This window comes from Phaseolus vulgaris, chromosome 2 (assembly GCF_000499845.2).
Source record: "Phaseolus vulgaris cultivar G19833 chromosome 2, P. vulgaris v2.0, whole genome shotgun sequence".
NCBI lineage: Eukaryota > Viridiplantae > Streptophyta > Magnoliopsida > Fabales > Fabaceae > Phaseolus > Phaseolus vulgaris.
In genome coordinates this window covers 38074047-38087900 of record NC_023758.2, presented here as the reverse complement: position 1 = coordinate 38087900, position 13854 = coordinate 38074047, and the positions used below count along the sequence as shown (strand labels likewise).

The following is a 13854-nucleotide window of genomic DNA, read 5'->3' as shown; positions in this document are numbered from 1 at the left end:
TACAAATCCAACACCTCATCAAATAAAGTGAGAGCATACTAAACTATGATGGAGTGAAGAGCAGAATAAAAATAATAGAAAAAGGGGTTAAAATAGAAACATTGATTGGGCCAGCCACATTCATGTGGTATCATATCATTCGATTTCAGTTATTACGGTATGATATGACGAGAGTGCCCTCGTCCCCCACACTGTGAATATCTTACTCCACTGTCCTTTCTTGTCCGATTTCAAGAGTCAGAGCCACCATGGACGGCGGAGGAAACCGAGCGGAGGCGGAGCGGTGGCTCTACACCGCCAACAAGCTGCTTAGCGCACGCGACCTTCACGGGGCGCGCTCCTTCGCGATCCGAGCGCGAGAGTCCGACCCGACTTACGAGGCCTCCGAGCACCTCCTGACCGTGATCGACACGCTCCTGGCGGGAGAGTCGCGAATCAACGACCACCGTGACTGGTACGGGATCCTCCAAATCCTCCGCTACACCACCAACATGGACCACGTTGCCTCTCAGTACCGCCGCCTCGCCCACCTCCTCGATCCCAGCCGCAACCTCTTCGCCTTCGCCAACCACGCCTTTTCCCTTGTCAACGACGCCTGGTCTGTACTTTCCAACCCAGCCAAGAAAGCCATGTACGACAGCGATCTCCGGCTGCTCACCACTCCACCGCCGCAGTCCCCGCCGCGTCCTCCTCCTCCTGTACATTCCCAACCCACGTCCAGGCGAAACCCTAGATCGAGGGCTAACTCGGCCGAGGCGACTCGGCCGAACTCCAATCGTCCCGAGTCCGCTGAGTCTACTCGAACCATCGGAAACGACGGGGTAACGAGTTTCTGGACCTCGTGCCCTTACTGTTACGTTTTGTATGAATACCCGAAGGGGTACGAGGAGTGTACCTTGAGGTGTCAGAGTTGTCGGAGGGGGTTTCATGCGGTGGTGATACGGTCGCCACCGCCGTTGACTGGGAAAGACGGTTCCTATTGTAGTTGGGGGTTTTTCCCGTTGGGATTTTCTGGGAATTCGAAGGACGTGAACGGGTTATCCTCCAATTGGAACCCGTTTTCCCCTTTGTTTCCTTGCCCTTCGAATGGGCCGTCCTATAGCAAGCCTAAGAAGAATTGGGCTTACTATGATGACGAGGCTGCCGCCGCGTTTATCGACTTATCCGACCCCAGTGACGATGATTCCGGTGATGGAGACTGGAGGGTTGGGAAGAGGAGGGGGAAGAAGAGGACTAGAGTTAATAAAAATTCTGGTGATGCAAGGAGGGAAACAGTGGAGAGACCTGGGAGGGGTGTCCATACAGAGCATGAGAATGTGGGTTCCGCTAATCCTGTTACAGCTGCTAGTGCCAATGCTAATGCCAAAGCTAATGCTAATGCTAATGCTAGTGCCAAAGCTAATGCTGGCTCTGCTTTGCCGTCTGGTGCGAGGGCAGAGTCTAGTAAGAAGGCTGCGTTAGGTGGTTCGAGGAGGAGGGGTGCTGGAAACTTGGGGAAGTTGGATTTGAATGTGGAGTTCAGCAATGAGGTGGAGGAGCCTTCCCGTGGAGTGCGCGATCGCGAAGGGAATGCTGCTGGACATGCTGAGGATAATATTGAAGGGATTGGGTTTTTTGAAGGCCTTGATGAGTTCCTCAGTAGCTTGCCCATTCTCAATGTTGTGGCAGATGATAAGGTTAAGGGTCACTAGTCTTGTAGATGCATTTTTTTCCTGTTGTTGTAGAATTTAGATGCTGTTACTTTTATGTTTGTACCAGATGCAAAAAATGATGCTGAGCTATTGTGAATTCTTGTATTGCTAAATTATGTAATAATTTGCGGCAATGTCTCTGCTTTAGTTTTTGAATTATTTGAGGAGGATTACTTCATTTTTCTGTAGATTGTTGTTGTATAATATATATAATAGTTCATTAATGTTTTGATCATGTACACATACTTATTACTAAAGCATGGGAGAGTTTGCTCTGGACTTTCCCTTAGTTTTTGACTCCAGACTGTGTTTGAAAACCATAATGCATAATATAAGTATTATCTGTTGGTGCCTAACGCCATTTTTTTGCGATTAACTTGTATGTAAAGAAACTTTTAATCCATTTTAAATGTGTCTGTTTAAATTTTGTTTGTTTTGTTTTTTGTGCTGTTGTTTTCTTCAACCGTGTTGTTTTGCTTAGCTCTCTGGTTTTGCAAGGAAAAATATTTTTGGGTGAATATTCCCCTTGTTAGTTATTTGACTTGTTTCTTTTAGTTTACTGTGTTCAATTGTTGTGACAATGAAATATGTTGTGAGAGGATGTAATTCTGAAGAAACATTTATCCTGGAGTTTAAGTTGAGGCCACATGTGTTACATTCTTTTCCTTTCATCACATTCCTATTATACTATGTTTTATCCAGGTTTAAAAACATCATAATGTGTTGTTTTAAATAAAAAATTGTGGGATGCGATGATACCTGTTACTGTTAACTACTCATGTAATTTCTTGCCACTCGTGATTTGAAAAATAGACTTTGTTTACCTGATTCAGCATTTTCAAAGTTCTAACTTACTGTAATTTGGTCGAGCCCAACATGGCATCTCTCTTTCCAAAGCTTACATTTGGTTCCATTAAGAGTAGTTTTCTTCATCTCAACTGTTAATGTGATCATAAGTTCATAACAAAGTTATACTTTCTTTTACCATTCCAGACATCAGGAGTTGTCTATATCAATAGTGATTAAGAAGGATAAGAGAGGTGCTTAACGAAATTGGAAGAATGGTCTTCCTTTATTAGGTTGTTATGGTGATGTCTGCATTTTCCCCGTAGTTTTATGTTTGCGCCGAAGGCTTGACTTCATGTGTAATCAATATTATTTGGCAGTGATCTTACGGCAGTAGCCAAGTCATTGAATACAAAATAACGATAATTGCTGCAAAAGACCATAAATACACATTATTCTTCAATTTAGAGCTGATTATCGATCTGAAGACAGCAAAACTCTCTTGGTCACTTACCTTTACTTGGATCAGAGAGGCGCAATATCAAAGATAAAATAGAGAGATTACTAGGAAACTTTGAAAATAAGGAATAAAATATAAAAAAAAAACGAAAAAGATGTTATGTTTAAAACATAATCAATTGTATTTAACTTTTAATAATTTTCAATGCTATATTGGAGCTGTGATGTGAGAAGCACACATATTAATTGTGTTTTGATATATATAATTTTTCATTAATTATAAATATTTATATATATTTTTTAATAATTTAAATTTTGATATTTAGTGAAAATATTTTAATTTTAATTTTAAAATTATTTTTCATTAAAATTTTATTATGGTTTTTTTAGAATTTATTTTAATTCTAATTTATATTTTTAAAGTTATTTCTTATATTAAATTATTTTATTCTATTACATCAATCAAATTATTTATAAACATTTCATTTATTTTTATTATATTTTTTTCTTTAATATAAATAATTTTATTTTCATTCTTTCAAATATGTTTTTCAACCCATACAAACAAAAAGAAAACAAAAGATGTTGTTGAGTCTAAGTGTCACGTCAGTCTAGATTTTAAGTAATGATGATATTTTACTATATCGTTCTACATTAAAAAACTAAACTTTAATTTTAAAACGAAGAATATAGTTTTAAATATCAAATTATATCAATGAATTAATTTTAGTTTTAAAATAATAAATTGATATATAAATTATAATATACATATTTATTTTATAAAAATAAATTACTTTTAAATTTTTTAAAATAAAATTATTATTTTATTACATAAGTTGGTCCATAAATTTAAGGATTTTAAGGACTTGTTTTTATGTGCTAATACAGTGTGTGTGAAATAATTTGAGAGGTGATAATTACATTTGAATTAATGTAATTTGGTAAAGTTGTCAATGTGGGTTGTCCTTCCTACACTCCTACATTTTTCGTCCTATACTTCGATAATATTATGTAAATTTATTATTTTTTAAAAATCTTAAAATACACTTAAATTTAAACTATTTTTTTTTTGTTTGCCTCTCCGCAGCGTTGTTCCATTTCTCTCTCAGAGTGGACTCCATTGTCTTTCCACGGACTCCATTGCCTCTCCACGGACTTCATTCCTCACTTAGCGGCACCGTTCCATCTTGCATTTCTATTGGTGGTTCAGGGTGGTGTCTTGAAAACTTGGTGGGAGAAAGGTAGTTTCTCTTGAAGGTAAGTAAATTTTTTGTTTCTTTTGGATCTGCAGTTCCTTTTTTCTTTGGATTTTCCTTTCCGTAGTTCATACGTATTATCCGGACAACACACTCCGATAGTTTTATGGAATAAAGAATCCATATTTATTTTTTTGCATTCCGGATTATGAAATCTGAAAAATTTTCAGAGTGACGCTTCTGGTAAAATTTTGGATCCAGCAATTTGTAATTCAAAATATGCATTCGAGATTCAGAAATCCATAATTAAAAAAAAACATTCCAGATATACCAATCCATAACAGAAATATGTATTCCGCATTCAGAAATTCATAATTCAAAACAAACATTCTATAATAGAAATCAGGCTTCCAGATTCAACAATTCATAAATCAACAATTTATGCAGAATTTGCTTCCAGAGCACACCCTCATCCGGAAAACAAAATGATTCAATTCCGGATTGATGAATCTGTGCAAACTCCCAAATCTCGATTTCACAGTGCCCTTATTTTAAATAAAAGGTCAAGGCCAATTTCGGAATACACAAAATTGTGGGAGTGCAGGAAGAAAAATGTAGGGGTGCAAGAAGAAGAAGCCTTAGTTGCATTTGATTTGTAAAATGTGGTTTGAGTTGGTTTGTCCGTGCTGAAAATGCGAATTGATTTTATTAGCCCATCTTCTACAAGAGTTGGCTCGCGGATCAATCCGCATAATATATAATGAAAAAATATATATATATATTTTTGAATAAATTTAATTTTTTATTTATTTAAATGAATTAGTTAAATGATCTTATAATATTATTCCCACGATATATGTGTAATAAAATATAAATAAAAATTTTGGAATATTTTTTCTTTGGAATTCAAAGACTTCTAGGTTATAGAATCTGTTAGAAGTTAAAATTTGTGTTTCGAATTGTACAATATTACAGACTACACAATTTGTATTCCAGATTGAAGAATTTGTGATAGATAATTTTAGATTTTTTAAAATATAAGGCTGCATGATGAAATTATGGAGCTGCATAAAGAAATTTTTAGATTTTTAAGATATGCGAACCAACCCGCATGCGTATTTGGCCCACACAGGTTACAGGTTATGTGGAGCGCACCTAAGTGGGCCAACAGGTTGGAATAGGCCGTCTGTTCCATGTTTTTTCTCAGTGGGTCGCTGGTTGGCCTGCCTCACTTTGTCATACCTAATTGTGGGTTGGTTTTAGAATGTAACGAAATATAATATGTGTATTTTACTTGAAGGTAAAAATGGTATATTGGGGTGTTGGATTCAGTTAGGGATGAGAATGCAGGCTGATCTATCTAGCATAAAAAATGTAAGTTGATTTTATTGACCCGTCTTGCATAAGGGTTGGCTTGCAGGTAAGCCGACATAAAATATATATATTTTTTAAACTAATAAAAAACAAATTTTGAATAAATTTAATTTTTTTCTTATTTAGATGAATTAGGTAAATGACCTCATAGTATTATTATCATTATATATGTATAATAATGAGATATGAATTAAAATTTTGGAATGTTTTTCTTTAGTTCGAGAATATGAAATTCAGAAAATTCTAAATCTATAGAATTTAAAAATTAAAATTTATGTTTTGAATTATACCATATTTAGATTATATAATTTAAAATACAAATTTATATTCAGAACTTAGAATAAATAATTTTAAAAAAAAAATGAAACTGCTTAAAAATTTTGAAAAATCATAAAAAAATAATAAAAAAATATTATGTGGGTTCTGTGAGGGATACATAATCTTATGGGAGGCGGACTTACACGAATGAGCGGATTGTAGAAGTGAGCGGGTCTTATCTCTAGTGTCCAATCTTTAATGCACCTAATCTATAAGAAACCAAATACTGAAATGAAGGCCAAATTGCACAGTAAACCAATTCAAAACGGATCAAGTAATGATTACAGATGTGCCTATAAATATCATGGGCAGTGAAACCAATTGAACATAGAAAAGAAAAATCACCCATGTTTTCTTTAGACTAGATACTAAATTTGAGATGATTATTGTGAAGTAAGTGAGAGAAAAATTATAAAAAATTATAAAAATTTATGATTAATGTTACAATTGAAAAATTAATTTAATTCATTTATCTGTAAATTATAATTCTTTTTAATTAAAATATTATTTTTAATGAAACATTATTTCTTATACTAGATTAAAAATAATTCCAGAAAAAATTTAAATTATGTAAAATTTGATAAATAATATTTAAATATTTGATACAAAATTATTTTTATATTAAATAACTAATATTTTTATCTTTATTTTTTATAATTAACATAATTATTATAGAAAATTATTTTTTTATTATAAAAATATATATTACTATTATTATTTTTAATTAGAATTTTATTATTTTAATAAATAATTATTATATATTTTTATAACATAAATTTAATTTAATATTTATAATTTTTAAATATTATTATATTATATTATATTTAATTATATAAAATTAATTATACGTTATATTATAATTCATCATCAATAATATATATATATCGATTATATATGTTATATTATAATGACTAATCATTAATTATATATATTATTGATTACGTATTATAATATAGTATATAATATAAGAAAAGTGATTTTATCGGAGATTTATTTTTATATTATTAAGGTTTAAAATTTTTGTTAAGTTATTTATTTATAGTTGTAGTTTTCTTTATTAAATTATCTTTGGAGAACGTGTTATTCAGAGTTTTTTTTAAATCTCAAGGTCTTTCAAAACCTACCATAAATATTATGAGTTTAAAGATTTCCATAAAATACCATAAATTTTAGAACTTCTAAATAAAAAATATAAATATTTTATTAATTTTTTATCATAAATTTTTGAAACTTAATGAATGTTAGAAAAGAATCTCAATTATTTTCTTGAAGTTTTAGAATAAACTTTTAAAATTTAAGAAAAATTATTAATTAGTTTGTTAAGATTTTAAAATAATTTTTTGATATTTAATTAAGGTTAAAAAAACCTCTTTTATTTTTTTTGAAGTTTTAAAATAAATCTTTGAAATTTAATGATGGTGGAAAAAATCTCCACCAAAATTTTAAAATAAATTTTTGAAATTTAATGAATGTTGAAAAAACTTCGATTAATTAAATCAATATCTAGAATTATATTAATTTCTATTAAATAATTTTCTTTAAGACTTTTTTTCTTGTAGTGATTTTATATATAATATAATATAATTAATTATTTTATTTTTTAATAATTAATTATTTTATACTCTTTTATATTTAGATTGTAATTTCAGTTTAAATATATTTGAGTTTAAATAAAAAAGGTAATAGAGTAAATTTGGTTGATATACGTAGTTTTATTGGTTTTCTTCCTATGTAGGTTAGGAATGAAATTTTGTTTATTTGTATTTCTACGCTCTTAAATCTGCGGTGATACAAATACATTTATCATTCGCATTTACATTAATTTTGTAGAAAAAACAGAGTGTAAGTGAGTGAGAATTGAACTTTTTTATATTGATTTTAATAAACTTAGGTGTATTTTACTATCTATTTTGAATTACATATTGTTATACTTCCTTTATTTTTTTTTTTTATATATTATGAGAATTTTTTCTACTCATCCTACACAATTTTTTTCTCTGAAGTCTATTATTTTAATCTCTCTGAAACCAATGTATGATTCAAACAAAGCATTAGAATTTTTTAAGTATGGGAAGTTGAATTCTGACATTGGATGGGATGCATGGTCACTAGAGTACCAGCTGAAATGTTTTATGGAAACTGAATTCCGAATTAGGTTTTGTACTTATTTTATTTTTAATTTAAAAAATAATTAAAGAAGAAAAATTAGAAAAAGAAGAAGTAAAATATTAATAATTTTAAATGAAATAATTAAAAGAATTTTTTTTGGAATAAAAGTGTAAAAATTTAAAAACATAGAGAAAAGTCGTAATATTTAGTAATACACTTTTTTGGGGGATAAAGGTAAGGAGCAGAAATTAATAAAAGTTAATTTTGTAAGAAAAAATAAGGTAAAAATAATAATGATCATTTATTGATTTGTATACCGATTTACTAAATTCAACCCAACTATTTATGATGATTTTGGTTTTGATTGGAATTTAGTAAAAAAAAACAACAACCTAGATTCATTCAAAACTAATTCAAACTATTTTAATGATCAAATTTCGAGTTTCATAAAACTCAACCCAAACTCTACTCATAAAGATTGCATATATGTAATTTTAAATGTCTTTTTTCTATTATTGTAGATGTTAAAACTATTAAATATATTACGTTAGATTTTATTTTTATGTAATTTTAAAATACGAATTCACAAAATATTTTAATTATTTTACAAAAAAGTGATATAGAAAGAAAATGCACTATATATTCAATAGATGAAATTAACAGGTGAATAAAAAATGTTCTTTTCATACACTTTTTTTATTCAATGATTCTTAATTTTTTATTATTATATATAGCATATAGCTTATAGGTTAGTGTGATCCTTTTGCGATTTACTTTTTTAAGTGGACTTAGCCTTCATTAAACAGAAAGTTATTGCCCTATTTGGACCATTGTGTTTAACGCACTGGTTGGGTATTTTTACCAAATAAAACGACAGAGTAATTTATTACTTATTGTTATTGTTTACTACGCGTTTGACAATCCAACATTGCCGTGGTGAGTGGGAATGAAACCAGCATTATTATTGTTAATTAATTATTAGTTTTGATTTTGGTCCTAATTACCCAAAGCCACACATTTCATGTCAACAAATTTCATTTTTACATCTTTACAAAAATATTTTAAGCAAAAAATGGTGGCTGGGCGGGAGCTTACTTAAAGTACTACCTTTTTAATAATTTTTTTTTAAAAAAAGGGGAAGGTTGAGTATGAAATTATAAATATAAATTAAATAATATTAAAAATGTATTATTAATATTATTAAATATTTATTAATATTATTAATATTTTTAAATATTATAAATAGTGTTAATATTATTAATATTACAAATAATGTTAATTTTAGAAATATTTTTATTAATAGTATTTATATTATTAATGTTATTATTACTCATATTATTAATTTTGTTATATTACTAATATCATTAATATTATTATTATTATTATTATTATTCATATTATTAATATAATACTAATTTTATTATTTAAATTATTATATTAATATTATTAATTTTATAATATTAATAATATGTATAAATTAGTTATGGTTATTATTATTTATGAATATTAATTATGATTTTATAATTCTTCATATTCTATTAATATTTTTAATATTATGTATATAATTATTATGATAATTGTTGGTATGTAATAGAGGTAAAAATGGTAGGTAATAAGATCCATGAGTAATAGTTAGTAGGTAATGCTGAATTTACCTACGGATTCAGAATCTGTGGGTCACAAGAAGCGTAGCGCTTGCTCATGTGGATCCCGTGGCAGCCCCGGGTCTTCCAATTGTCCTTCAATATGTTTGTAGGTAATGTTGTTCGTAAGTAATATCTGTAAATAATCCTGAATTTGCCTACGGACTCAGATCTGTGGAAGGAACAAAAATGTGGAAGAATAGTCTACTATCATAAAATAACGATTGTAAATGACATATTTTAAAGGAAAAATGTGACCCTTGTTAACTTCGTATTATAATGATAATTGAGGCGTTTTTTAATAATCATATTAAAATAGCTACAATTTACATGTTTTTTTCGTAGTGCTTGTGGTTAAACATAATTTAGAACGAAATATGATTATTTATTTGTATATGAAACTTCATCTCATTAAAACATTATTATTGTAACAGTTCATGAACTAATTAATAAAATAAATTTGTTGATATATGCAAAAATATTGAAAATGAATTTTGATAAAATTAAATAAAATTTAAATAGAAATAGTTATAAAAGATTTAAGTAGAAATAGTTATAAATTTGTAAAACTTAATAAAATAAAACAAAAATAGTGTAAAATTCAACGCCTAATCAACATTAAACGTAGAACCGTACAATATAAAATACGGTGGAAGAAGAGAATTCAATTAAATAATCAAGCGCAAAATAAAATTAGGATGACTTGATTAAAGCAGTATTCTCTTACAATTCACGAACCCAACTGAAAAAGAAAAACTACAAATTATCTTAACATAATACATCTAAAAATGTATTAAAAATTTCATAAAAAAAATATAAAAAAATTGATATTGTTAATATTATTATTATAAATTTATAAATTTATTTTGATTATTGTTATGATTATTTTTGTTATTATTACTTTTATAATTATTATTTTATAATTTCATTATTTTTTATTATTGTAATTATTATTTTTATATAATTTATTTTGATTATTATTATTTTATAAGTTTAGGTTTATTATTTATGTTAGTAATATTTTATTATTATTATTATTATTATTATATTATAATAACATAATTTCTATTTTATATATTATTATTATTATTTAAAATATTATTGTTATTATTATTATTATTATAAATCGATTATGGTATATTTCCTCTTTAAAAAGTGATTTTTTTGACTATGATAAAGTTTCTTTTTTTTTTTTATCAAAATGGGGTTCGTTTAAAAAAAATTACAAATTTAAGCAAGTCGTGCCTAATTAACACGACTTTATATGCAGAAGTCGTCCCAATTAGGCACGACTTCTGCTATGTCATACTAAAGTCGTGCCAACTTGGTACGACTTCTACCCTGTCATACTGAAGTCGTGCCAACTTGTAGATCCGTGGGTAAAAATCTGTAGATAATATTGATTTTTTTTAGTGAAATTAACATAATACATCTAAAAATGTATTAAAAATATTCAAAAAATTAAAATTAAAATTAATTCGATATTGTTAATATTATTATTATAATTTTATAAAATTATTTTGATTATTTTATTTATTATTATTTTATAATTTCATTATTTTTATTATTGTAATTGTTATTTTTATATTATTATTATTTTATAAGTTTAGGTTTATTATTTATGTTAGTAATATTTTATTATTATTATATTATAATAACATAATTTTTATTTTATATATTATTATTATTATTATTTAAAGTATTATTGTTATTATTATAAACCGATTATGGTATATTTCCTCTTTGAAAAGTAGTTAGTTTTGTATTAATGTCCAATTAGCGTTCCTTGTCTTTCTTTATTCATCACCGAGACACTTTTTCTACATTTTTCTTAGAAATCCAAGCTTCCGTTTCTTCGTTAATATATACAAATAACATCTGATATAACAGTCCGATTCAATTTTAACTATAACACTTTACGAAGTTAGGGTATTAAGAATTAGCTATACACATGATATTGTGGGAAAGAGAAGAAGAAAGAAAAATTTATGATAAAATAGATTCATTCTATGGTAATGAGTCTATCGACTCTAGGTACATACACTACATAGAGTAATGCAGAAGTGCAACAGAAATACAAGTATTCAAAGGCGAAAAGGAAATGGAACACTAAAAAAGAAAAACTGTCTCCAACAACAGAAAACAGACAACACACAAGTTACATAATTTATGTGATCATTATAAAATCACTTATTAAACTTGACTGAAAGCATGCAGAATGACAGGAACCCTAAATCCAAATCCAAAGTAGAATGTTGGTTGAAGGTGGTGGAGAAAGGAATGGGATGTAAAGTGGTTGGATATTAGGAAGAGTGCGCGAAGATGGCTATGCCCTTAAGAAAGAGGTGGCAAAACTGGAAGAGGTGGTAGAGATGGCAAAACCGGTGGTAGAGATGGCAAACCTGGAACAGGTGGAAGAGGTGGCAATGTGACTGGAGGTAGAGGTGGCAATGAGACTGGAGGTAGAGTTGGCAATGTGACTGAAGGTAGAGGTGGTACTCTTAGAGGTGGCAATGAGACTGGAGGTAGAGTTGGCAATGTGACTGAAGGTAGAGGTGGTACTCTTAGAGGTGGCAATGAGACTGGAGGTAGAGTTGGCAATGTGACTGAAGGTAGAGGTGGTACTCTTAGAGGTGGCAATGAGACTGGAGGTAGAGTTGGCAATGTGACTGAAGGTAGAGGTGGTACTCTTAGAGGTGGCAATGAGACTGGAGGTAGAGTTGGCAATGTGACTGAAGGTAGAGGTGGTACTCTTAGAGGTGGCAATGAGACTGGAGGTAGAGTTGGCAATGTGACTGAAGGTAGAGGTGGTACTCTTAGAGGTGGCAATGAGACTGGAGGTAGAGTTGGCAATGTGACTGAAGGTAGAGGTGGTACTCTTAGAGGTGGCAATGAGACTGGAGGTAGAGTTGGCAATGTGACTGAAGGTAGAGGTGGTACTCTTAGAGGTGGCAATGAGACTGGAGGTAGAGTTGGCAATGTGACTGAAGGTAGAGGTGGTACTCTTAGAGGTGGCAATGAGACTGGAGGTAGAGTTGGCAATGTGACTGAAGGTAGAGGTGGTACTCTTAGAGGTGGCAATGAGACTGGAGGTAGAGTTGGCAATGTGACTGAAGGTAGAGGTGGTACTCTTAGATGTGGCAATGAGACTGGAGGTAGAGTTGGCAATGTGACTGAAGGTAGAGGTGGTAATTCAGGTAAAGTTAATCCAGGTAGCCGAATTGCTCGTGCTGGTAATGCTATGTCCATGGTTGAAAAGGAAATAGCAATGATTAAAGCAAAACTGGTGCAGCAGTAAGAGGCCATGGCTGGTAGAATTTCAATTAGTTGCTGATATACTGAAGTGAAGACCAAATGTGCATATGTTCCAATGAAGAGTGTTGCCTTTTATAGACAATGAACGTGACCATTTTGCCATTTGTTTTTCTAAGTTGACCTTCTCTTAGTTAAATAACATGTTTTGTAGGTACTTATGTTGTTGGAAATGGTTGGTTAATACCAACAATTGAGATTCAAAACTACAATATTATGCCCTCGCTCTCCTTTTCAATCATTCAATACACTAATTATTACTCATTATTATGGGTTTCTAAAATTGCAAGTGGTGACAGCAAACTTATTCCTATTAACTAATTATTTTTCATCCTACACTTCTCCCAAGGTACCAGAATATACACGGCGCCAAATTTGTCGGACATAAATTCATCCATTTTTAATCTTAGTTATTTTTTTTATAAATTAATTGATGAATAGGGTGGAATTTATATGGATTGTCATTATTTATTAAATAAAATAAACTATAAAGGAGCGAAAGTAATTGGAATTAAAATTTTAATATATGTTCTTGTACGTGATTAGGGAGAGTCTCTTTGCCTCTAGTTTAGGATGATTTTTCAATGTTTTCAAGATGATCTACTCATCTTATTTGATAGCTTCTTCTTGAATCTTATTAAATTAGAGAGTATTTGTAAAAAGTTCTTCAATGCTCAAGTCAATTTTTAGCGGTTGAAGTAATTAATGTTATCAAAACGTAAATTTTACTTTGGTGTTGTCAACCTATTTATACATACATGAGTGAGATTATTGTGTAGGTAATCATAATTTAACATGACTTTCAAGGTTAATCTTCGTTTACTTTGATGGACTGATTAGCGTATTTTAATTAATTTTATTCATTATCCAGTGTTGTGTGGTAGACTTCATTCTCTAGGATAGGGGAATGTCGGGAACAAGTTAAGAATCTTGCTACTAAGTAAGCCAAGAGTGCCCTCCCTCTTT

At 29.8% G+C, this 13854-nt stretch overlaps 2 protein-coding genes across 2 annotated transcripts; both read left to right on the top strand.

The window, feature by feature from the left end:
* LOC137811883 (uncharacterized) lies at positions 1 to 1847 on the top strand. Its single transcript, XM_068613741.1, has one exon. It carries the CDS (start codon positions 249 to 251, stop codon positions 1689 to 1691), a length of 1443 nt encoding a protein of 480 aa, XP_068469842.1. The 5' UTR covers positions 1 to 248; the 3' UTR covers positions 1692 to 1847.
* Positions 1848 to 11527: 9680 nt separating this feature from the next.
* LOC137809461 (uncharacterized) lies at positions 11528 to 12874 on the top strand. The gene is made up of 2 exons (XM_068610570.1): positions 11528 to 11610; positions 11938 to 12874. Exons 1-2 carry the CDS (start codon positions 11528 to 11530, stop codon positions 12872 to 12874), a joined length of 1020 nt encoding a protein of 339 aa, XP_068466671.1.
* Positions 12875 to 13854: the final 980 nt, after the last annotated feature.

Coding starts and splice junctions, on each gene's coding strand:
- LOC137811883 (XM_068613741.1), top strand. CDS start 249: ATGGACGGCGGAGGAAACCGAGCGGAGGCGGAGCGGTGGCTCTACACC.
- LOC137809461 (XM_068610570.1), top strand. CDS start 11,528: ATGATATTGTGGGAAAGAGAAGAAGAAAGAAAAATTTATGATAAAATA. Junction 11,611..11,937: donor AATGAGTCTATCGACTCTAG/GTACATACACTA, acceptor CAAAACTGGAAG/AGGTGGTAGAGATGGCAAAA.